Genomic DNA, 24942 nt, shown 5'->3' on the forward strand with positions numbered 1-24942 from the left:
ATATAGGGCTGAAGAGGCAACTACTTCATGACGCCGCTTCCCAAACTTCCTCAACGTCAACTCATAACCTCCATCTTCCCCACTATCTAGGTATCTTTAGCGAGCTACCTACCTACTATAGGTACCTACTACTATTCACTACATCTACCAAAACTCGACTTGTCAACTCCAACATCAAAAAGAACATCAGAATCATCGCCCTTCATCATGTCAGAACCTCTCAGTGTTGCCGCCATTCTAAATGGCATGGCAGATGCTCTACCAACGCATCCCTCCAATGACGATTCATCTGACCTCGCTTCATCATACGAAGTCATCGCTCTCCTCATCCACTCATATCTCGCTGCTTTAGGCTTCAAGCTTCTGGGTTTCGATGAGGACAAGAACATACGTAAGTTTACCATCCATCAACATCATGACTGAGCTCACATGAAATAGCTGAATGCGAGTCATTCGCTCCTCGTCTGCCACCACAATGGAACTCGGGCTTCGGTTCTTACAGTTTTGTCTATAAGCACAAGCAATCGGCCATGACCTTTAGCATCCGTATTGACCGCATGGGCAAAAAGGTCGAGATTCGAGGAGTAGCCGTCGGAGATGACAACATCCGTCGTTTTGAGAGGTCGATCAGCGACGTTGTAGATTCTAAGAAACTCCCTCTTCGCATCACCATCAAGGACGGCCAGGAAGATCGAAGTGGTCTTCCCGAGAAGCTCCGCGATGTCTTCGCCTCTGAGCAAGCTATTGCTGGTATATTCTTTCGCTTCCCTTTGTTGGGCATCCCAAACTAATCCGTCTGGCCAGATATCTTACATGACCTCAAGGTCAACATTGTTCAAAAGCTCATCCCAAAACTCCAAAGCGAAGGCTATGTCGAGACAGCCGAAGCCGAAGCTAATGCGCGCTCCGAGCGCCGTGCTCAAGAAGCTCAGAACCCAGACCGTCCGTTCCGTGGCGATCCTGTACCACACCCACACCCGCTTCAACCCCCAGCGAACCCGCTCCCTGAGATGGCTCATCCACGACCTGCACCAGTGGGCGACTTCCCTCCTCCCGGCTTTGAGGATGAGTACGAGATGAATCGACCTCCACGAGGCGGTCTTCAAATGCCAGGAAGATCGCCCTACAACATCGGACACGATGACTTGAATCCTCCTGGTCTCGGCCCGCACGATCCTCTTCGTGGTTCGTTCATTGGTGGAGGACTGCCTCGTCCTGGTGGTGGCTCAGGGATGCATCCTACTTTCGATGATCCTTTGTTCGGCGGGCACGGAGGTGACGGTTCCTCTGGTTTCGATCCTCAAGCACCTCCAGGAGCCCGATGGGATCCCACTGGCCCTGGTGGCAACCCGAGATTCCCTGGTCCTGGTAACGGACGGGGTAACAATCCCTTTGGTGGAGGTTACGGTGGCGGATTCGGAGGAGGCTTTGGCGGAGATATCATCTAGACAGAGGTGGAACAATACTAAGGGCAAGTGTACGCTTGCTTCGGCACAATGATTAATGATCAATTTTCTTCCGCTCAACTAGTTCGTGTTTCGATTTTTCAGTTGTGGTGAATTCTATTCCTCCTTAAATCTCCCAAACAGTCTGCCCCCTCGGGGAACAAGAAAACATCGGACCTTGATATAGGACGCCAAAATACACTTAGAAAAAGTATCCTAGACTTATACCAAGTTACCTAGGTAAGCTTATGTCAAGTTACCTAAACTTATGCTAACCTAAGTCTTTTTGTCACTTATGATCGAGGTCTTTGGTTTTCTTTCCTTTCTTTGCCCATTTTCTCTAATTCTATCTGCAATTCATGTCAATTCATAATACGATACACATTAATCCTGCACCAGGCTTATCGGATTTTCAATAGCCGTGGTTCTTTCCTGCAGTCGGAAAGCAATCTTCCTCTCGCGCTTTCGACGAGAGGAGCGCTCTTTTTTCTTCTTCTTTTTTTTCTCTTCGTCGTTGTCGTAAGCACATGCAGTTCCTGTCTATTGTCCAGCTGAACTAGCGGCAACCTCGTTGAGCTTCGACTTTTCTTCTTCTGTAAGCATGTTGTACCACTCCTGGAAATTAGCGATGTTCTCGCGGCCGCAACGGATGAAAAAGTCGGTCAGATAAGCTTGAGTCTCGTCGTCTCGCTGCCGCTGGCCACCCTCCATGAAGGACATCAGGTCAGCTTTCGTGGTGCCTAGACTGAGATCAAGAGTGTCATCTTCATCCTCCCAGCCCTCCTCGTCATTCTCGTCGTCAAAGCTAGCAGAGGCCACAGCAGCAGAGGCAGCGTTCGCAGCAGCCCGTTGGCCAGATGCAGACAGAAGCTCCTCGATGAGGACCTTGATGATCTTGAGGGAAGCAGGAACAATCGTGTATTGGTCTGGGTCTGATTGTTGGTTGGTTTTATTAGCTTGCTGGCTTTCAGCGTATCGGGCGTAGATTGAGTCTAGGGTGGAGGTGGAGGTGGTGGTTGAGAAGTCGCGGATGGAAGGATACATACTCTGCTTTGCACGTGAGCGTGTCTTAATAAGCCCATCGTCGTTGTTGACGATCAGGTCGCCCTTGACTTGTGTCTGGGCCAGTCGAGGATCATTGAGAGAGTAAAGCTTCGATAGAGCAATGACGTTTTGTCGAATTTCATCGTATCCAGCAAAGTTGACAGAATTCTCCAGCCACTTGGCCATGACAACCTGCAGGCCACTTTCGCCATTGATCTGAACCTGGCTGAGGAACTCAACAACATCTTGAGCGCCAGAGAGGGTAAGTCGGGCGAAGACAAGAATAAGAGACTGGATGAAGGCTGCAGCCTGAGCAGTAGCAAGTCGGTTAGCGACAGCTTGGAGAAGCTGAGGTAAGAAAGGACCAAGGCGCTCCTGGCCAGCCTTCTCGACGAGCTCGGCAGCCAGACCGCCAACTTCGGAGGCTGAGTTGTCCTCAATAGAAGGACCCAGGAGTCGGTCGATGATGTGCAAGCAAACCTCTAGACCAGAACGGCCGTTGGCATCTTGCCAAGCAAGAACTTGCTGATGATCATGCTGGAGCATCCACTTCACAACTTCAGATCCAGGTCGGAGGACTTCTCCCTCGGTAGACTCCATAAGAAGACGGTTCAGCTTAGGGAATGTAGCCGCGACGAAACCGGCGGGGAGAGGCTCTGGTCCGTTCTCGGCCAAGACGGCCAATAGCTCGGTGGCAACCTAGTTATTGTCAGTGAAGCATGGAAACTGGTTCATTGAAACTTACAGTGACCAGAGGGTTGTCCTCGGTGAGATTGGCGACATCAAAGGCGCCAGTGAGCGTAGGCAGAAGCTTTGCACAGAGAGCTGTGTAAGATTCAGGGTCAGAAAGATCCGCAACGATATCTTCAAATGCCTCGGAAATCAGCATAGTGACTTGGAAGTTGCTTGCGCCTAGCTTGGCTAGCATGAAAAGCAGATCAACCGACTTGACATCGTTGGAAAGGGCGATGCGTTTGTCGAGAGTGATAGCAGCGCGGAGGGCTTCAGCGAGTGTAACGAGAAGTTCGTCGGCATCTTCCATATCACTGGGGTCCTTGTTGTTCATGTAGCTTTGGATGGCATTGATGATAGGAACCTGCCTGTCGGCAGACACCTGGCCAGCGTTTATTAAACCTTCAACAGCCTTGACGCAGGCGACCTGCACGACCTCAGACTCCTCTTGAGTGATGGAGGTGATGATGCGGTCCAACAGCTCAACCGGGGTCTGGAAAGAACGGCAAAGCATACCAGCAACGAGATAACCTCGGGCGCGGAGAAGAGGTTCTCCGCGTCGGTTAACGGCGTAGTCAACTAGGGAAAGATAGGCATGGGCCACTACTTCGGGAATTTCCTTGTTCATGTCTTGGAAGTCGCTGACCAGCATGACAAAGAGGTAGAGCGCCGCCTCTTGACTGCGCCAGTCGGAAATCTCGCCACCAAATAGGGCCTGTGTTTGGCCAAACAGGCCGTCAATCGCCTTCTGGTTAAACCACTCACCCATCTTGATTAACAGATCCCCTGCAGCAGTTCGTGCGGTATAGTTGGCAGTCACAGAGGTCTCCTCAGCAAGATACAGGGAGCAGTCGATATCCCACAGGTCTTCTTCTTCCCGAGTCACTCGCGAATAACCAATAAGCATGTTCATAATCTCCTTCATCCAGGGAACTTCTGAAGCTGAGGCATGAGCATTGAGGTGACCGTCCAGCTCGGCTTGCACAGGGGGGGCTCTGAAGCATTGGTTAAGGAAGTCCAACTCTTCGAGAATGAGAAAGTCCAAGGTATATGGAAGGTTGTCCGAGTCTTCAAGACGTCCTTGGGCATCCGCTTTGATATAGAGCTGCTCGTGCGGTCCCTGCAGAGTAGAGAGCTCTTTCCAGACTGCACTGAAGAAGATGGTACTTTGGGGAAGGAGCAGGTTAGGGAAAACGCGTCGAATTCGGAGGAGCGTCTTGACAACCTGAAGTTTGAGAGCGATAATATGGCTCCAAGAGTCAGGCTGAGATCCGCTCTCTAGGTTGGCTTCTGGAAGAGAGCTCTGTAGAACGGTAATAAAGAAGGGGTTCCATTGTTGAAGAAGACCGTCCGCAAAAGCGCGAACCTCCTTAGCGTGGTCCTCCTTAATCATATTGAGGAGATCAAAACATCCTCGGAAGATGGAAATAGCGAGCGCTCGGTGCATGGGCTTTCGGTTTTCATTGAGGGCGACCTCAGCAAGGGCCTTGGCAATATCTTGGGCCATTGAAAAGAACTGGTCCTCGCTCAAACTCTCTTCAATTATATCGTTGAGTAATCGCAGGGCGCCGTGAAGCTGTGAATCGGTGCCGGCCGGGACGACAGAGATAACTGTGGGGAGGAGGTTTGGCCATTGCTCGGGGAAGTCGTGGACGGCGATTTTGCCAACGGCGTAACTGGCTGAGATCTTGACTTTGCGATCGTCCTCCGGGCTCAACACAAGGTCGAGCAAGACCTGCTTGAGCTGGCCTCTCGCCTCATCAGAGATAGGGATGATAGGTCCGTCATCAGGCTCATCGCTGCTCCAGTTGTTCTCGATAAAAAGTCGCAGGTTGCTCAGTGCAGCCTGACGGATGTTGGTATCAATCGAGGTGTGTGCGGCGATATTTGCGAGAGACAGGGGAAATGCGGGATTCGTTCGAGCGCGCTTCAACTCGAGTTCGGCCTGTAGCCTGGGACCCTGTTCAGACAGCTGCGTGCTGGAAAGAAGCTGTACCAACTGGTCCTCCATGATTGTATAGGACTTTGGTAAATAAAGAGGTTTGGATGAAATAGGTAAAGAAAAAAAGTTGAGGTTGGCGGGGAGAAAAGAAGCGGAATTGACGATGATGGTGGGGGAGAAACAAAGTGTGGGTCTAACACTACCTACCTTGAGCTTGAGGCAGGAACGGTCAAGGGGATGAAAGAAAACTTAGGACCTTTATCCTAAGTGACAAAAAGACTTAGGTAAATTTAGTAGAGCTCAGTATAGATTTAGTAGACCTTGGCTTGCCTTAGATTAGGTATTTTTGACCCTTTGGTTTAGCGTCGGGCATTTTCTTGCTCCCATGAGCAGGAAGAGTGCAGGTCGTGCTTCTTAGAAACACCTTTTGTTTTTTTAAATCGACATAGAAAAAAGTGCCGAGATTTTTTAGAGTAAATCGATGCCTGCCCTGATTTCCATAGAACGAGGTAGCTACTAAGTTTATCAAATTGCCTTACTAAGTTGTGGCCTAGGGATGGATTCTCGCAACTCTTCGGAACTCTCACCTCAATACTACTCAAATCGCGGGGCAAGCTATTGGTGCATTCACGTGTTCCCCTGTTGTTTTTCTTTGGACCCTTTACCTGAGAGCCATGGCTACTGGGCTAGGGGAGGGAAAGAGAATGCGGGACCTTGACTCTAGATAATAAAAAGATTGAGGTAACTCAGTATAAATTTAGCCTAAGTTTAGATTACCTCCTGCTGAGTTTATTTTGACATCCTATATCAAGGCCCGATGTTTTCCTGCTCCCTGAGGGCTGGGTCATGACACAAGCAGAGTCTCGAAATATCGGCAGTCATCATCGTTGAAGAGCAGCTAGCTACCTTAGCTTCTCCATGTAACTTCTCCTTGACGTAGGGTATCCAGTTTGTCTGGATATGGGCCCCTGTAGCTTGATCCTGCTGTAGATGGTGACGCAGCATAAGTCGAGTCCAATCATAGTCTAAACTTTCTATCACATTATGAAGATCCCCATTATATGGAAAATGCAATAGCGATCTTCACGATGTTCTCTAGGATATGAGTGTCATACTAAAATCCAAATCGTGCTTGAGAAGGCTTACCCTATGGCAGCAGTTCCACGATAAAGATGGTCGGTTTTCAAGTGACTTATCAGAAGATCTGGACACTCCTGGTAGCATAAGGTAGTTAGCTGACCTCGATTTCGACATCCAGTCTTTGAAATCTTTACGGTCATGTCTATAAGTCATGTCACTCGAAGTATCTAATCGACTTTACATCGCGGAGACTCGGCCTCCACGCGTGATAGATCTCAAGATGCTTTATGTAAGTAGTATCTTGGTCTCTTCCGTAATTGCAAAATGGCTATACTTGGCCACTATAACATATCGCTTTCTGACCCAATTTCGTGGTCTCTGTGTCCATTATTTGAGAGAGAAAAACTCTTCAAATCGTATGAGGTCGTTTACTCTGCCCCATCGGATAAGTGAGTTTACAAAGTTTACGGGCCGATGACAGATTTACAACTAATGCCGTTTTCGTTCTCTCTGAGTGATTCCGACACGGTGACGGAGTTGAAGTCGCGTCTGTGATTTCCATCAAGTAATACTTGCATATCAGACGCATTGACTGTCAATGTTCCTTGATATACGAATGCCGATCCAAAACCGAAGATTTGTAATTACTGGCTTACTTTTCTGGAGAACGCAGCTCGTGAGGAACTCAATCATACTATGTATGCATGGGCCGGGGACTTATTCAAGTTAGCCTTGTTGCTACTCTGCCTCGGTGTTACTTGGATTTCTAGATGCTAGATGTACCGGCATGGCTCTGCCATCGGTTAGGCCATGTCAGTCCAGAATAGATCAACAATGCCATTTGGGAGAACTGAAAGCAGTCCCGAAGAACTCAATTTCATTTGGGACGTGGCGTGTTATTTGCGACCAGGTCGTCATTAATCTAACCATACGACATAAAAACGGCGAACTTTCGGGGCAATATGAAGCTGAAAAGGGTCATCGCGAGGTGCTGCCAGAAACGGGAACAAGGATTCTTATGCCGATGTCAACCAGAAGGAGAACCAACACATCGAACTTTAGATGGAGAGGGGTCGAAGAGAGAGAGATCAGGCAGTAGAGTTTCGGTTAAAACCCGAAATGACCTAAGCTGTTGACAACGAGATCGCATTTCAGTGACTACTACGTGGATGAAGTTCAAGATAGTCCTGATAGGGCAGATAACTGCAGGCTTGGGCACTTTTACTATAAAAGAGACGGTTGACTCGATGAGATCGAGTAACAGATTTGTTCTGCAGTTCCGGGCTAACTCGGTTTGGGAAAGGCGGTACGGTACCCGTATCTTAGACGCATCGTTGTGGTGATAAGGAAACCGAGTTGACCAATGATATTTCTTCGTTTATATCCGCCTGGGGTAACTGACCGTCCGATGGGTTGGCTCCTGCTCACATGGCGCTGATAGGTAGTGGCCCTGCCAGCTGCCTGCAGTTGCATTTTCTGCAGAGCATCTTTCTTAGGCCCAGAATTTCAAGAGGAGTACGTACCGTCCGTCTGCACTGCAAACCTCTGTCTCCTTGTTTTGCTTTGTTTCTCTCTTGTAATAAAATAACAGCAAATATTCGAATTTAATCTTGGTACATCTCTCCTATACAAAGCGACATCGGGGTCTCTTCCTAACGTCTACATCAACATTACCCGGAAACACCTTCCAGCAACCACCCATACCAAGTATTGCTCCTTGGATTTAGGGTCTCATGTGGGGGCGCCCACCAAAACACGACTTGGCTTCTCGGGCCCCATTTTCGTATCCATGTCACTCGAATCATCTCTCCGCATCCGCGCATCGTTCTATTCTATGCCGAATAGCATACGTACCATTGTACTTTGATCATATTCGAATGGATACCTGTGAACGGTTCAACTTTGTTGTTGCGTGATGGTCTTACCATGCAGATCCTTCTGCTTTTCAAGGTCTGGATATCCGAATCTACAAACCGTCACAAGTTGGTCGTGTGCTCGATGAAACGACAAAGAAATACCGACCTGCCAACATGGGGAAGAATAACCTTTCTCAGCTTGGCCTACTACGGCAAAAGTGGCCGCCGGCGAGGGCCCTTGCGTGGTATGTTCCTTGCCGGCTAGTTATCTGCAACGGCTGGGTCTGGGGATGAAGATCAGACTGATAGTGGCTACTGGGCGCTGATAACCTCGAGCCAAGATGGGGTCGCTCTAGTTCCTCTTGTCAACGCAACCGTAACGCAACAACGAGGTATGTCTCTAAAACTATAAATATAAATACTGCCTGTCACCCACTACGACCAGACTCTCCAAGACAAGAAGACGGTGGAGAAGTTCCAATTGGTCCCCTCTCATCCTTCAGCAAGACTACCATCTCACGTTCTTCCATCATTTCTTGAGTCATTGGATTTAATCCCAGTCTGCCATCCCTACTTGGTGTCACCTACACGTCATAAGCACCTCGAACAAGGTCTACCTATCACAATACAAAAAGTCTATCTTACTTTTTGAGTTTCTTCTAGATTCAAGCATCCGAAGCTTTTTGATCCCCGTTACTGGCTTATACTTCCACCTCCCACCTCGTCATACACCTAAGCCATGGAGACCAGATCACGATTTAAGGTCTGGGCTGATAAAGTCGCCGTTGAGTCTGAACCTGGCTTGACCAAGACCCAGCTTATGGTATGAAGGCCTCGCAAGCTTCAGCTTGTCATCATGAGACTGAGTTGTACTGATCTCTTATGCAGCTTACGAACCATGACCTCAAACCTGTCGAGGTGGAGCGCCGACAATGGGGCCCATGGAACTTTGTTGGTTTCTGGATCGCCGATTCTTTCAACATCAACACTTGGATGATTTCATCGTCCATGATTGTCAATGGTCTGTCATGGTGGCAAGCCTGGCTCTGTGTCTGGATCGGATACAGTATCACTGGTATCTTTGTCGCACTCAATGCTCGTTTCGGTGCCATGTACCACATTGGTTTCCCTGTTGCCAACAGAACCTCCTTTGGTATTTGGGGTAGCTTGTGGCCTGTGCTGAACCGTGCTGCTATGGGTATGCTCCATCTTTCCCAGCACAATAAGAATTCATTACTAACATATAACAGCTGCTGTATGGTATGGAGTGCAGGCTTACATTGGCGGAGACTGTATCTATCTTATGATCCGCACTATCTGGAAGTCATGGGCCAATGTTCCCAACACTTTCAGCGAAAACTCGGGCACCGATACCTCACACTTCGCTTCCTTCTTCATCTTTTGGCTTGTATCGCTTCCAGCACTCTGGTTCCCTGTCCACAAGGTTCGACATCTCTTCACAGTCAAGGCATACGTTGTTCCCGTGGCTGGAATTACCTTCCTGGCCTGGACCATCTCGCGCGCAGGTGGTATTGGCCCCATTGTAAAGGCAGGTAACAAGGTCCACGGCAGCGACTTGGCCTGGGAAATTGTCAAGGGCATCATGTCTTCTATCTCCAACTTCGCGACACTCATTGTTAATGCCAGTGACTTTTCTCGATTTGCGCAGAAGCCCAGAGACGCACTCTGGCCCCAGATGATCACGATCCCCTTCGGTTTCGCCATCACTTCATTCATCGGCATCATGGTCTCTTCAGCTTCCTCCGTCTTGTACGAGGAGGCCATCTGGAACCCACTTGATCTTCTCGATCGATTCATTGACGATGGAAGTTCGGGTGAGCGCTTTGGTGTCTTCTTCATCGCCACGTCCTTTGCACTAGCTCAGCTCGGAACCAATATCTCGGCCAACAGTATCAGCTGCGGCACTGACCTGACTGCTCTTCTTCCTCGCTGGCTCAACATTCGTCGTGGAAGCTATATTTGCGCCATCGTTGGCCTGTGTATCTGTCCCTGGCAACTTCTGAAGGACAGCAACCAGTTTACGACCTACCTTTCAGCCTACAGTGTGTTTCTGAGCTCAATCGCTGGTGTTATGGTTTCCGATTACTACATCGTGCGCAAGGGCTACGTTGATACTAAGGAACTCTACGATGCCCGAAAAGAAGGACCGTACTATTTCACAGGTGGTTTCAACTGGCGTGGCTATGCCGCTTACATCGCCGGAATTGTCATTAACGTGGTCGGTTTTGCCGATGCTGTAGGGGCCAAGAACGTTCCTCAGGGCGCGATCTACATTTATCAGTTCAACTACTTCTGTGGTTTCATCGTTTCATCGACGATGTACTGGGCCCTATGTAAGATCTCACCAGTGCCGGCGACTAGCGATCGATGGATGGAGGTTGGTGATGAGATCGACGACATCCGAGTCGCTTATAACTCGAGAACCCCATCATATGACGAAGAGATTGCAAGGAGCGAGGCGCCAAAGGCAGCAGACGAGACGAAACATTTCTGATTTTAAGCATTTCAAAATGGGGGACCATATATCGGGATATGTTTATTGTAACGATTGTTGTTGATTTTGAGGTGTTTGAAAGCTGCTGCTGCATGATGAATGAATATATGGTTTCGAACCAATTGTCTTTTTTACACTGTGGAATTTCTAAGATGGGTTTTCTTTAATAGCATACTGCACTTCGCAGGGACTGCCAGGCCAGAGCCCTCTGCCAGGTTCAACAGCTTAGAATACTACTATGCTATGTTCGTTCAGTGGACTCGAGCACCTACGACTATTCCCAGATTCTGTTCGCTGTGGAGCTTCTTAGACTTCACTCCCGAGCACGTTACACAAGCCCCGTTGGCTCAGTGGTAAAGCGTATCACTAGTAATGATAAGATCACTGGTTCGATTCCAGTACGGGGCAACATACAATCACTTAGGGCGTTCAAGCGTTTCAATTTTTGTGCGGTCTTGGAGCTTAATTGATCTTGTGAGGTTGACTGAGGTAATTTGACTTTTGGCGTTGTGTAACAATAGCGGGACGGCACGCACGCTTATTTAATTTAAGGTTTATGCAAGATGATGTCACATATGCAAGCACTTCTCAATATCTCGATGTAATTGCAGAATGCAATTTAACAACTTAATATAGAAGATAATTTAAAGGCATTGAGCGCTTCTATATATTATCGTCAGACAGTAGTGGCACTGCTGAGCTTAAGACATTCTCCAGAAGAAGTACCTTATGCAATCTGCTGCAGACCTTTAAGATAGTATTAATATATACAGATATGTGACTCTGTCTGCATTTGCAGCAGGCAACAAGCAATGACTTTATATTATCTATCGTCTTATAGTGCGTTTCCTGTCAATCGGTTTTAGACTTTCGTTTAGTAAGAGAAATACTATATTGTTTACTTTTAAAACTCAAGAGGTCCAACCAAAGTGCTACATACAACTAAGCAAGGCTACCGCCAAGAAAATGGAAGCAGCTGCCTCAACACTATAAGCCATCGCAGCTACGAAAAAAGATACTTATTAACTCGGCAAAAGATGAATTTAATGAAATCACTTGCCCCGTACTGGAATCGAACCAGTGATCTTATCATTACTAGTGATACGCTTTACCACTGAGCCAACGGGGCTTGTGAGGTGATTCCTCGCTTGTTAAAGGACGGCGGCTGAGTTGGGATTTATATTTCGGACAATTAACAGAGTGAATAGATAGAATAGTCCCAGTTTGGGTTTGAAGCAAGGGGAGTATGGGTCCTGCAGAAGAAGAAGCACAAGAAGAATAGGAATGTGGAAAACGCTGTTATTTGTGGAGGATGGCAAGCTGGCTGGGTGATTGCGTCATACATACAGATCAATCCTTGTCCCGTGTAAGCTTGATTACATGGTCTTTACATTTACTTGTCAGATGCGCTATGACTCAGAAATTGCAAGACAGGCAGTGACCAGGAGAACAAAATTAATCAAAAGGTTAGACTGTCTAGTTGCCGACTGATATGCCTGCTTTATATTCCTGAGAGATATCCAAGAGCCGTTGAACCTTGAAGATTTTGGGATAATGTATACAGTACCCCATAGTTAGGTAGTACTTACTAACTTATGTGCATACCTACACATGTCTACCTGTCTTACAGATAGTATTGATCGAAATCCTGATGTTTTATGTGCCTAATTGTGGAAATGCGGAAGGAACTGTTTAATAAGTCAAACAATAGGTAAATAAGGGTTGCATAAAATTCATCAGACAGTTGGTAGATAAGGTAATGATTCCCTGTATGGATACCGGTGGCCGGACTGGTATTTGTTGCCGTCTTCCGAGCGTCCCGTGTTATGTGGGCTTCTGGGATCTGTACAACCGCGGTGAAGCTTAGGTGTAAAACGAGTCAATGTTACATTAAAGTGGTCAGTTGACACGAGAACTTCGAATGCGGGATTAATGTTCCATGAAGTTTGGACAGTCTGTTATCAGTTGCTATCGATATCTTGGCTCCCACTTACACGGTTTGGGCCTGTTTGATGGATCAAGTCGGATTGCAACTTGAACCAATTATCGAAACTTCAGCCATAATTATATGTTTTGGAATATTTCTCACGATAAATGACGTCTGATCTTCTGCAATAACGACAAAATGACTGAGAAATGAACAGATATTTTGACTTCGTGATTAATACTGAGTTCAACTGTCACTAACATGGAGTAAAGAAATGGCATATTTTGGGGGACTCCACCATTGCGGATCATTGTCCGGCCCGCCTCAGCCAATACGATACCCCGCCAAATGATTTGTGGTCGCCCAAAAAAATGACCGATATCGTCGTGACCAGAAGAGAAAAATTTTCCCGTAGGTTTCACAAACAAACTGGTACAAGTCTAACTCTTGTTTGGGTGTAAGAACACTCGATTCCTCTTCAACCTCTACACGAACCATTTCCGTGACACGATATTCAACATGTGTGGTGTTTCGGCCATTTTGGTGAGTCTTCACTCTTCTGTTCTTCTCTCTATTGCCCCTCCCCCGCGCTCATAGAAAAAAAGAGACCCTTGCCCGTGCTCGGACTTGAGACGGAAGTGCTACCAAAAGAGTTGAAGAAATGGAACACAACATGATATCACATATCATGTACTGACAATCTTTAATAGCTAGGTGACCAGGAGGCTACCTCCGCCGCCATTGATCTCCACGAGACATTGTATTATCTACAACATGTTAGTCCTCCATCGCGAATATCCCGAATCCCGAAATTCGATATCTATGGATATTAACCAGCCATAGCGTGGACAAGATGCTGCAGGTATCGCTGTTTGCCAGGGTGGACGAGTTTCTCAATGCAAGGGTCTCGGTATGGCCAGCAAGGTCTTTTCCGATGGCCGAAGACTTGAGCATCTCCCCGGTTACATGGGTATGGCAATGCGATGCACAGATTACACGGAGACTGACTCTCCATAGGCCTGGGCCATGTTCGTTACCCTACCATGGGAACTGCTTCTGCGTATGTGTTACTGGAGCACACAATCTCGTACACCACTGACCAAAATTGCAACTACAGCTCCGAAGCTCAACCTTTCTACGTCAACGCTCCTTTCGGTATCTCCATGAGCGTCAACGGTAACCTCGTCAACACCGAATACCTCCGCAAGTTCCTCGACGAGGAAGCCCACCGACACGTCAACTCCGATTCCGACTCGGAGCTCCTGTGCGTAATCGAAACTCGCGCTGATTCGAACCACGATGACTGATTTGTGCCAATAGCCTCAACATCTTCGCTCACGGCCTCCAGCAGCTCGGCAAGACTCGCGCCAACTCGGAGGATATCTTCACTGCTCTCGGTGATGTCTACGCCAAGTGCCAGGGCGCTTTCGCATGCACTGCCATGATCGCTGGTTTTGGCATTCTTGCCTTCCGGTGAGTTGTCGCCATTTTAAACGACTTGTTATCAAAGACTGACAATTCTCAGTGACGCCAACGGTATCCGACCTCTTTGCATTGGTTCTCGACCTTCCGCCACACTCCCCGGTACTGAAGATTACCTCGTTGCCTCCGAATCCGTTGTGCTGAAGCAGCTCGGCTTCTCAAACATTGTCGACATCCTCCCTGGTCAGGCCTGTTTCTTGCAGAAGGGATGTGCTCCCAAGTTCCGTCAGATTATCAACGACCGCCCTTACACACCCGATTGTTTCGAATTCGTATACGTTGCTCGCCCTGACTCAACCATGGACGGAATCTCGGTGTACCGTAGCCGACAAAACATGGGAGAGAAGCTGGCCAAGAAGGTTCGTGCGGTTCTCGGAGAGAAGGGCGTTCAAGAGATTGATGCAGGTATGAGATATCCATATGTTTCCTGCCTTTGAACTATACTAACTATTTCCCAGTCATCCCTGTTCCAGAGGTATGCGCAGTTTAGGAGTCATGACGTTCGTGAAAACGTGAAAGCTGACTCACTATCAACAGACAAGTAACATTGCCGCTGCTACTCTTGCTGAGAAGCTTGGCAAGCCATACGTCACAGCTCTAATTAAGAACCGATATGTTCAACGAACCTTCATTCTTCCCAACCAAGCTCTTCGAATGAAGAGTGTTCGCCGCAAGCTTTCACCTATCGACTCAGAATTCCGCGGAAAGAACCTCATCCTAGTGGACGACAGTGTCGTGCGTGGCAGTAAGTAAACTTTCTTACATCCAATGATCAATACTAATTTGGAAATTAGCTACATCTGGACAGATCGTGAGCAAAATGACGATGAATTTGTCTGTGAGGTAGAACTAATGGGTGAATGTAGGTTCAAATGGCCAGAGAAGCTGGTGCTGTTAAGGTTATCTTTGTTTCAGCATCTCCAGAGTGCATATATCCCCATATCGTAAGTTTTACACCGGCATGGAATATTGAGCATATTACTAACAACACTGAAGTATGGTATCGATCTTGCGGATCCTGTTGGTATGAAGATGTTTTGTCCTGTTCTTAGGCTGTCTTGTTACTAACCTTTGTGAAGATTTGGTTGCTCATGGCCGAACAAACCAACAAATTGCCGACTACATAGGTGCCGACCAGGTCATCTTCCAAGATCTTGATGGACCTGATGGTCTGAAGGCCGCGTGTATGGAGGCTGCAGAGGACACAAGTAAGGTCACGTCTTTTGAGACAGGAGTTTTCTGTGGCAAGTATGTCACAGAAGTGCCGGAAGGATACTTCGAACATCTCAGTGATCTCCGTAGCGGCAAGCGGAAGGCGAAAACCTTGACTACCATCAAGGCTGGTGGTGATGAGGGCGGAAACGTGGTTGTCAGCTCTGGGCCTACAAATGGGCCTGAGGCTGATGAGCGAGAAGATATTAGGTCAGTCTCTACCAAGGGCTTAGTGGGCAACCTCTGCTGACACGATTTACAGTCTTCACAACATGGCAAGTGAACAGATCACAACCTCATAGGTGCTGGGCATGAGGCACAAGAGTATTTGAACAATGGAATCATACTCGCGCTTGGAGCAAGGCATTGCGCTGGAGAAGACGAATGAGTCTCCATACGGGCTTGGAAATGGAATTCAGAGACGAAAAATAGAATGGCGTGTCAGACGATTATCTAAGATGCCACGAAAAATAATATAGCCGGCAGGGCTGCCAGCCAGCTGTGAGCAAGAGTACGGTCATAGAGTTACAGCCTTGGCTGACAGCCCTGCGCGGCATGAGGATACTAGAGATGCCGCAAGGCCTAGATGGGTACGAGATTACGAAAAGCCAAATTTATAAGCGTTGTTTGAAGTATTGCTCGACCAATTGGTGCTATATCGAAATGGGTGATTTGTTGATAGACATTTTACCACCCCCATATTTTGAACTCGACTCCTAGACATCGGCAATTGAAGGGACTATATTCACCTCGAGTGGATTGGAATAAATGTCTTCGGTATGTGTGAAACTAGAGAGATCAAAACAACGCATGATGTGTTCTCCGGTTTTCTAATCCAGGGTTCACAAGAGTCTGGAGTTGAATCACTCCACTGTACCCGTCATCACCAGTTTTTGCAACTCAGGTCCATAAGATGTAGACCTAGTGGAATAAGTACGGTGAGCAAGGTGAAGAAATCCAAGTATCGTGAAGGTCAGTTGGCATTTTTTGTGGAATTGTTGCAAAGGTGGGAGGAGCCTCATGAGGAGAAAGTCAAGGTTTCTCCATCAAAACAGACCCATGTTAGAGGATTTCCCTGCTGGAACCTTGCTGGCGTTGAGAACTGTTTTGCTTGGCTGAGGAGGGGAGGATGTGCTAGTTGTTTTAGTTAGTGGCCTTGTTAGTTATTGTGGTTGGAGAGGGTTGGAGAGGGTTTCAATCGGAGAAGCCAGATTTCATAAACTAAATTCTTTGACTAATGTAATGTTGTGAGAGAATAGAATTATTCAGGCTACCCTAGTCAGAAACCACGAAAGAGATGCATTCCGTTATTATAGGGCATTGGGGAGTTTATGCTAAGGCAAGGCAAAGCGACGGGAGGTAGGATGCGGATCATAAGTAGATAGTGCCACGGGCGGTTCATATGCTCCGTAGCAGAGGCTACATCACGATCTCCAACGCATCATACAAAGTACAGACAGACACATCAGGATTAGTCTACCCCTCACAAAAAAAAAAAAAGGGAGGGAAAAGAGAAAAAAAGAAGACAAGAAGAACAAGGCTTCGAAGAACAGCTGGTTTCCAAATTGGGCAACACTGTCACCTATGGCTGGACGTGATAGCGTTGAACCCACAACGACAAGCTTTCTGCGGACTCTTGTGGGAGCTTTGTAATGCAGGTCCCGGAGCTCGGCTGCACGGTATGTATTTTCGTTGCCTTTTTGGGGAGGAATAGCATCGGCCATAGTCGGGAGATCTGACAGCGAACGTGGGGCTTCTGTTTTTTTTTCTCTTGCTTTCCAGAGGGAGAGCGAGGTGAGGCGGGCGTTGTATTCATTGGGGATTATGGTATGGATCACAGAGAGGGAGAGGGAAATATTGGGTGTGCCCATCTATACAATTTACGTACGTACTATTCCTAGATGCTTGATGCTAATGATTGTCAGCTCCTATTGGAGCCGAGTCATGAGATCTGCTCTTAGCATAGACTAGTCGAATCAGTACTAGATTGTATAAGTTAGTTAGTCGATTGCCTGTCATTTTTTATTCATGTCGGTTGGACGGTAAAGTTGGTAGGTTGGGTTGGTTTATAAGATGGATTTGCACACCCTAGACTCTATGTTTGTACAGTATCCATACTCCGTGCCGTGTGACTATCTCCATGACAGACTCTCAAGTAGTTTCGTCTAAGAAAGTTCCATAACGTGGGTGGCTCGAGCTGCTGATCTTTCCAGGTTGATCTGGATATGGACGGAACGGATGTTCTTCTCCAATTTCTAAAAAAGGTACCGAAGAAAAGAGCTGGCTGACATGGTCTTTCCTACCTAGTCTGACGTAGACTCAATGCTCTTTCTTCCTGATCTTACCTTATTCCCATCTCAACCCGCACCCTTCCTTCCATTTACCCCTCCATGTTCCAATTGTGCCATTCCATCCTCGTCGTCGTGCCTTCCTTGTACCAAGTTAGTTAGTTAGCACCTACCTCCATTTCTACAATACTCCGTCCGTACTAGTTTTCCATAATAATAACTCCATTACATTACTTTTCCGTCACAATCTTTTTCTATTCATCATCATCCTCATCACTATTACTATTACTTGTCGCTGTCACCAAAACTTAAACTCCTCCCTACCCCTCACTTACACCCACGGCAACGATATCCTCTCTTTGTATTAAGAGTCCACCATGAACCTTCTGTAACGACTCGCTCGTTACATCCAAACCGCTGTCTCGCCCGCCACAAAGAGCTCGAGCACGACCTGGACCTAGTGAAATCATAGGACTCGATTGACCTTCCAGTCCAGTCCAGCGCAGCACACAAGACACCCTCTGTAGCTGTCAAGCTGCTCTGTCAGCACCCGGCGCATGCCGCCAAGCAACACCAAACCGTGTCACAACTGCCGTCGTCGACGCCTGCGCTGCGACCGCTCATGGCCGACATGCCACAAATGTGCGGTCTCAGGGCAGGAATGCCTCGGGTATGGCAAGGTCTTCGTTTGGACCCAAGGAATTGACTCCCACGGCAATGTCAATCCCCCTCCCGGCCGGCGACTACCCGACGAATCTGATGCTTCCACCTCTGTATCACCTCCCGGCCACCAACAGGGCCAGGGTCAGCATGATCGCGCTCGACCTCAGCCTCAACCAGACTATAGCGACCAACATCCGCTGGCGCGTCTGGTTCAGCAAGCCCAACAGGCCGCCCAAGAGGCAGAAGAGATGAATCAGCACCAACAACAGCAAAGGCAACAGCAGCAGCCAACCCCGCCGGGTTCTGAGGACGCCCCTTCGCACGATCCTAGCATACCCTGGCCTTCTCCTGCTGCACTTACAGATCCGTTGTTCCAGGACCTTGACCGCACATCACGATACTACCTAGCGCATTGTAAGTCCTGGCTCTAGTTTTGGTTCTTTTTCTCCCCCTCTTAGCCGATGCTAATGAGTGCCCCAGTCAGCGAGAGGGTCTGCAAAGATCTTGTGGTCCGAGACACGCCTGAAAACCCGTTCCGTGAGCTGATACCCTTGACGCGGAAGCACCCGCTCCTCTTGCAGATTCTTGTTGCCACTTCGGCGATCCATTGGTCCAACATATTTCGTCGTGTTACCGAAATACCAGCAGGCCTCACCAATCCCGCGGGCTATCTTTCCCTGCTACGTTCAAAAGATCTTGTGACACGACAGGCTCTCATCGATGCCTTGACGGCGAAGCAAAAGGCCATGAGCCACATGAGGGAGGTGCTCGATACCCTTGACCCGGCAGGCAGTGAGGTGGCATTAGCTGCCATGCACTTTTTTATCAAGTTTGACTTGATTGATCTGGATAAGTCAGACAACCAGAGCTGGAGGGCCCACTTGGAAGGCGCCACAAGCATCATGGCATTGCTCAACCCGGATAGTAATCCCGACGCATCTAGTAGAATGTTGCGGGACCGTGTCATTACTGACAGCTTCATGTAAGTCCATCCTAGCCACTGGTGTACTCGCAGTGGACACTGACTTTTGAAAGCTACAACATTCTGGGCTCGACGTTGACATCTGGTGGCCTTGCAGCTCGTGTTGCACGGCAAGCTTTCCAGTTCTTACCCGTTATGAAGCGTGTGGAATTGACAAGCTACTTGTCTTGTCCTCCGGAGATTCTGAACATCATTCTTTCTGCATCCGAGCTGTCCCACGAAGTGCCCTGGACAGACCAGTCTCTAGGTGCGGCAGACAAGGCAATTGCTCTAATAGACGAGGCTCTTGCTGTAGACATTCCAGCTTGGGCAGACTATTTACGACAACACAACCTTGTTCAGGATCTTGAGAGTCGAGTGTGTCTAGCTGCGGCACACCGGTCAGCAGCTTGCCTGTACATCCTCCAAGCGCTACCGCTAGTTCGGTCTGTACGGTCCATTGACACCGATTTCCTGCTGGAGGACGTTTTGAGAAATTTAGCCGCCATCGATGAGAATGACCCATACTTCAAAGCATCGTCGTGGCCGACTTTTGTTGCAGGGGCCGAGACACGAGACCCTGAAAAACGCACTTGGACCCTGGCACGGCTGTTGTCGATTTGGCAAATCTGTCCATGGGGGTATCTCTTCACGGCAATTGAAATGCTCAAAGCGACATGGGCGATGCAGGATTCGCGCGGCTCCGATAATGTCAACTGGCTACATGATCTACGGGGGATGGGATTTGAGAACTTGATTGTTTGATCTGACATGATATGATATGATGTTGTTGCTGTGTTTTTTGTTACAGGGTGTGTACACTGGATCCAGTCCATACGTACTATACTGCCTGTCACTGCGGTGTGTTTTATTTAGCGTCGAGCGAAAAGTTGTGTCGAGTTGAGACTTGTGCTTCATTCTAGGGTTCATTTCAGTTCGGTTGCAAGCTCGGAGTTAAAGCTGTAGCTAATAGGTTAGAGGAACGCCGCGTGTCTTTTTTGGCCAGCTGTCCATGGTGCAGTGCTAGAGAGAGAATAGAGGGTGTTTTGGGCGCCGGGAAGGGTCATTTCGCAATTGCCGGTTCTAGACTGATCGAATCTCACGATGGCTTCACCGATTTCAACCAAGTACTTTTCTAGCTTAGCTACCTTACTTCAAGACACGCGATTTATCAGCAGACCCGCCATTCATACGACACTGAGTTGGATGCTGGTAGCTTTTGTAAGATGTCACTTGACATTTATCCTTTGTTGCTTGACTTGTTCTTGAGCTACTTGTTGTGTTTCGAGTCCCGATTACAGAGGCCCCGTTCTATCGTCTACGGCGTAAATCGACCCTGCAACTCTGATTTGTCCAACGCTCAGATGGATCTGACAAGCCCATCGTGTTTAAGGGACAGGGTCCTGGTCCTATAGAGTCAGTCCCCACTGAGTAGAAGAACTAGAAGCATGCAGCTTGTCCAAAGTAGGTTGAGCATGAAATCTCGGCCGAAACACCTGACTTCTTTTTGGCGCCTGCGAGAGTCGCCTATTCTAGCCTGGCTCAGGTCGTTGTTGAGCGAAATAAACGGCGTCGGTTACGCCTACACAACACACGTGTAGGAAGATATGGGCTCTCGACTCTCGTGTTACAAAGCAAAACGTAACGTGGGTGACACGGCATAGTTGTCATGTCAGATTCCTCTTTTCTCCTTACCCCTCAGATCTGAACCGAACCCAGAACTTAGATTGGATGAGGGGTGCACATTACATTGCATGCTCTGTTGGCTGTAGGTATCAGTTGGCAGGTAAGTATAAAGTTTCCGCTTACACAAGGGAGAGGCGTTGGAACTCGCATGAGCAGCGAGCGATAACGGAATCACATAATCAAAGTGGAACCAGAAGTTGTGCAACCACGTTTCTTCACCTTCACTTCGCATATAATGAATGAATAGGTCCAAAGGGAATGGATAAGAGCGAGGATAAGATCCCAAACAGAGCTATTCCCATTGGCGGGTCTTATACTCCGTATGTAGGTAGCCGGACTAGCAATGCATGCTTCCTAGATAGAAATCCTCTTTTAATAGTTATATGTGATGATACAACATGACTAGCAGGTCCAGGAGGACTGCTTACTTTCATTGACGCTGATATGGTATTCTATTGAAGTGATGTGACGGATTGCATTGCTTCTCACTCGAGAAGACAGTAGACAGCCGTTCCCTGGTATGAACCAGAGAATTGGTATGAGATAACAATATGAACTTGCTAGATCCAAACAGACTTGCAACTTCAATCGTTAAAAATAGATGACGCGTAATTGCAGCCTCGATAGCGGTTGTGAAATCAAACTCGCTGCCAATGACAGGGACTGGGCAAAGCAGGCTCAGATCTACCGATGCTGATACTACCGTAGTAGAGACTGCTATACGACAGTGATCTGCTAGCTATCAATGCCTTGTCGAGTCTATTCTACTCAATTCTCTTTAATGCCATCAAAATTGAACAAGAAACTTGTTCGTAAAAGCCATGAGTATATCTATGAGCCTACCTTACCTCTCACTGGCAGTGGTGATAAGACACTGACCTTCGACCGTAGGGACCTGAACATCGGAGCATTCACTTAAGCATAAAGTAGTAGAGGAATGTGTAAAGGAACGGCCAGGCACACAACGTTGGTCGATGGCGCACCAACAGGTCATGATTGATACCATGAACAGCCAGCTGACTGGCAAAAGCGGGAATAGAGAAACAGAGTAAAGGTTGTAAGATTAAGAATGATCCCACGCATACCTCGTGAAATATACGCCAGTCATGCGGCTTGTTCATGATGATCGTTAAAAAATACTCCGAAATCTCAGCGCCATTCTAATAAAGTCTAAGATGAAGAGAAGCACAGCCCGTGTGTGGGACGGGTGCTTAATGAGCGAAGGGAAGAGAAGTGAAGTGAGGGAATAGTGCCTGGCCTAGATACATGGAATCATTGCAACGCGAGTTGCGGTTCCAAGTTGGGGAACGGAAGAAAGAAAACATGATGTACCAGTAACGTTGAGAAGCTGTAATACGCTGCCATTTTCTTTGTGTAGCCTACCAACGACGACTATTCTGATATTAGCTTTGATGGCATCCACATACACGGGGTATCACGATCACATACCTGTACGCTGAATCGAGCTTCGCTTGTCGCCGTTTTGGCTTGAGCCCTGACAAGGACGACTTCGGCCGTGGAGATCCTTCAGGAGTCTTTGCTTTAGTATCTCGTCCCAGCAATTCGGCTTCCAAGGAATCCAATCCTGAAGATGCAGCAGATACTGATGAGTCGCGCGACGTTGGGGTTCGATTGCGGCGGCGGCTGCGACTAGGACTACGGCTGCGATTTCGACTCCGACTTCGACTCCGACTCCGACTACGGTGTCGACTGCGACTTGGAGTACGGCTCCGATGACGTCCACGACCACGGCTATGATCTCTATCCCGGTCTGGTTGGTACCGGTCTATCGATCGTAGCTGGTCGTCGACGTTACGAAATTCTGTAGGTCGACGTTCGGGACTACCTGGACGTGACCTGCGTCCTTGTGGAACGTACGAATCACGCGAGAGTGAATGCCGGCCCCGTGATCCTCTGCGGCCGGCGTCGAAAGAGCTTCGGGATCTTTGTCTCTTCAGTGGACGCTCACCAGGGGTACCGTCGTCTGGGTGACCTCGTTTCGCAAGTCGTTCATGGACCTCGCCACTTTCGGAACTTTCGCTCCGAACGATCTCCTCAAGTTTTGGTGGTGGCCTTGGCGGGAGATTGGCAATGGGGTGTCCGCTAGGAAGCTTGCCGTCTCGCACGAACGCGGGGTCGTGTTCGATCTTTGACCAATACGGAGTTTCGTGTATTGGCTTCACGTATTCCTCGATATTGTCAGCTTGAACATAGTCCGACTCGATGCATTCTGCATCCCATTTTCTTGGAAGAAGCACCTCATCGTTATATTCTGCCGGCAATGGCTTACCAACCTCATCTGGTGGATGACGTGGCTCTGGCTCTGCGAATATGGCATTCTTGTCCCATTCGAATTCATCGTCGACAGCCTTTTCGGGTGCTATATCTGGTCTCTGTGATGAATCAGGTCTAGGAGTTTCAACTTGAACCTTTTTAGTTTCAGGAGAATCAGCAGGCGGGCTTGACTTTGGTTTAACAGCAGTTGTTGAGCCTTTCTGATCCCCCTGTTGAGGAGACGGCGCAGGTTTAGGATGATTGGGTGTCTTGGGATCGGGGCGTCTGTTGTTGTTCTCTTGTGGCTTCTGATCCGGCCGAGAATGGGGCTGGTTCTTCTTTTGTCGATGATCGTGATTACGAGAGTGTCGGTCATTCTTTCGCTTGTTGCGATGATCTCGAGAATGGTCAGAAAAGTCCCGCCGTCCCCTACCAGGTTGACCATGCTGATTGGGCTGTGGTGGTTTAGGGGGTAGAGAGGGTTTAGGGGGCAAAGAAGCTGGCAAAGGTAATGTTGAGGCAGAATTCTGGCGTGGTAATGAGGATGAAGCTGGTCGATGTGGACGTGATGCGGGAGGCGGTGCTGGTGACGGGATAGGGGGCCGCGAAGGTGGAGGGTGCCCATATGACGGAGGCGCGCTGTGAGAGGGATAAGGGGGCGGGTATGATGGCGGCGGTGGATGCTGAGCATATGGTGCTGAAGCTGGCGGTGGATAATGGGGATAATGAGGCTGTGGAGGGTAGGGGACGTGGTCTTGGCGAGGCGGAGGACCATATGCGCGCGGTGGATATGGAGGTGGATGCGCTTGAGGTTGAAGAGGAGGCGGAGGGGGAGAAGCGTATGTGCCGGGAGGCCTGGGAGGTGCTGCCGGAAGACCTGGGGGAGGACCACCATAAGAAGGTGGAGGATATGGGTTAGAGTAGCCTGGAGGTGCGTAGCCAGGTGGTGCGTAGTTAGATGCTGAGGATCCGTAAGGAGGGTATTGCGGAGGATAGGAGGGAGGTCCTCCGGGGTAGTGTGTAGGTGGAGGAGGCCCATATCCTGGAGGAGGACCGTATCGAGCCGCGCTTGGTGTTGATGTTGGCACAGGCGCAGGTGCATATTTGGTGATGATGGGACCTTTAGACTTTTTGGGACCACCATGGTCTCTATTACCTCCGTGTCCAGGAGCGTTGGCGTTTCTCCAGGCTGCGAGACCACTATTCTGAAGTTAATAGGTGAAGAGTATAAACGATAGAGACAAGCTGAGAGAGCTTGATACTTACGCAGGAGTTTCCCTGGTGGGTTCTGGACATGCAACAGTCCAATGGCCACAATCGCCACAGTTATAGCATCTGGCGTCGTCTGGCCGAGACTGGCCAGGAGCTGTATTAGACATGACTGATGAAGGAAAGCGTAGTTTGTGAAAGATAGCTTCCTATCAGCACAGGACACTATCCTGTTAACAAACAACGGCAAGAAAAACACAGAGAAAATACCGCCGTGGTGCATATAATACTTGTGATGCTAAAGAAGAGACAGTGACTTGATCAGCAGAAAGTGAACGAGTTCAGGCGCGGACACGGCCCGAGAGAAGGAAACAAGTTTGATGAAGCGGCCTGAGGCTGGGTTGAGTAACACTGTGATACGTCTCACAGCAGGGGCCTCGGCGCGACTGAGAGGCGAGGCGAGGCGACAGAGTCTGTGTTGCTGAGACTGAAAATATGGCTTGAGAATGTTACTGTTACAGCCCAAGCTCGTTGGTGCAAGTGCCCGCGCGCGGTCGCGACATGCGAATGCGAAAGCCCCCTCCCTGGACCTTCTCAGGCAAAATATCAGAGGAGCTTCATTCAGA

General features: G+C 48.5%; 6 protein-coding genes, besides 2 other annotated features; 4 read left to right on the top strand and 2 right to left on the bottom strand.

Annotated features, from left to right (window-relative positions):
* Window positions 1–207: 207 nt before the first annotated feature.
* On the top strand, window positions 208–1448 carry FFUJ_04869 (uncharacterized protein; the record flags this gene model as incomplete). XM_023571793.1 has 3 exons in its annotated part: window positions 208–391; window positions 439–750; window positions 805–1448. The coding sequence occupies 3 exons, from the start codon at window positions 208–210 to the stop codon at window positions 1446–1448; spliced, it is 1140 nt and encodes a 379-aa protein (XP_023426039.1).
* A 537-nt stretch (window positions 1449–1985) lies between these two features.
* Window positions 1986–5232, bottom strand: FFUJ_04868 (related to importin9; the record flags this gene model as incomplete). XM_023571794.1 has 2 exons in its annotated part: window positions 1986–3188; window positions 3235–5232. The coding sequence occupies 2 exons, from the start codon at window positions 5230–5232 to the stop codon at window positions 1986–1988; spliced, it is 3201 nt and encodes a 1066-aa protein (XP_023426040.1).
* Window positions 5233–8838: 3606 nt separating this feature from the next.
* Window positions 8839–10614, top strand: FFUJ_04867 (probable uracil permease; the record flags this gene model as incomplete). XM_023571795.1 has 3 exons in its annotated part: window positions 8839–8922; window positions 8988–9297; window positions 9350–10614. 3 exons carry the CDS (start codon window positions 8839–8841, stop codon window positions 10612–10614), a joined length of 1659 nt encoding a protein of 552 aa, XP_023426041.1.
* A 336-nt stretch (window positions 10615–10950) lies between these two features.
* Window positions 10951–11022, top strand: a tRNA (tRNA-Thr).
* A 649-nt stretch (window positions 11023–11671) lies between these two features.
* Window positions 11672–11743, bottom strand: a tRNA (tRNA-Thr).
* Window positions 11744–13060: 1317 nt separating this feature from the next.
* On the top strand, window positions 13061–15537 carry FFUJ_04866 (probable amidophosphoribosyltransferase; the record flags this gene model as incomplete). XM_023571797.1 has 14 exons in its annotated part: window positions 13061–13084; window positions 13252–13317; window positions 13385–13511; window positions 13559–13601; window positions 13659–13805; window positions 13862–14014; window positions 14067–14428; window positions 14482–14498; window positions 14561–14768; window positions 14818–14834; window positions 14890–14967; window positions 15020–15047; window positions 15103–15445; window positions 15498–15537. 14 exons carry the CDS (start codon window positions 13061–13063, stop codon window positions 15535–15537), a joined length of 1653 nt encoding a protein of 550 aa, XP_023427154.1.
* Window positions 15538–18080: 2543 nt separating this feature from the next.
* On the top strand, window positions 18081–19912 carry FFUJ_04865 (related to fungal transcriptional regulatory protein; the record flags this gene model as incomplete). XM_023571798.1 has 3 exons in its annotated part: window positions 18081–18600; window positions 18667–19168; window positions 19222–19912. The coding sequence occupies 3 exons, from the start codon at window positions 18081–18083 to the stop codon at window positions 19910–19912; spliced, it is 1713 nt and encodes a 570-aa protein (XP_023426042.1).
* Window positions 19913–22091: 2179 nt separating this feature from the next.
* On the bottom strand, window positions 22092–24486 carry FFUJ_04864 (uncharacterized protein; the record flags this gene model as incomplete). XM_023571799.1 has 4 exons in its annotated part: window positions 22092–22225; window positions 22283–22594; window positions 22650–24307; window positions 24374–24486. 4 exons carry the CDS (start codon window positions 24484–24486, stop codon window positions 22092–22094), a joined length of 2217 nt encoding a protein of 738 aa, XP_023426043.1.
* Between the last annotated feature and the right edge of the window lie 456 nt (window positions 24487–24942).

This window comes from Fusarium fujikuroi, chromosome FFUJ_chr02 (genome assembly GCF_900079805.1).
Source record: "Fusarium fujikuroi IMI 58289 draft genome, chromosome FFUJ_chr02".
NCBI classification, from domain to species: Eukaryota; Fungi; Ascomycota; class Sordariomycetes; order Hypocreales; family Nectriaceae; genus Fusarium; species Fusarium fujikuroi.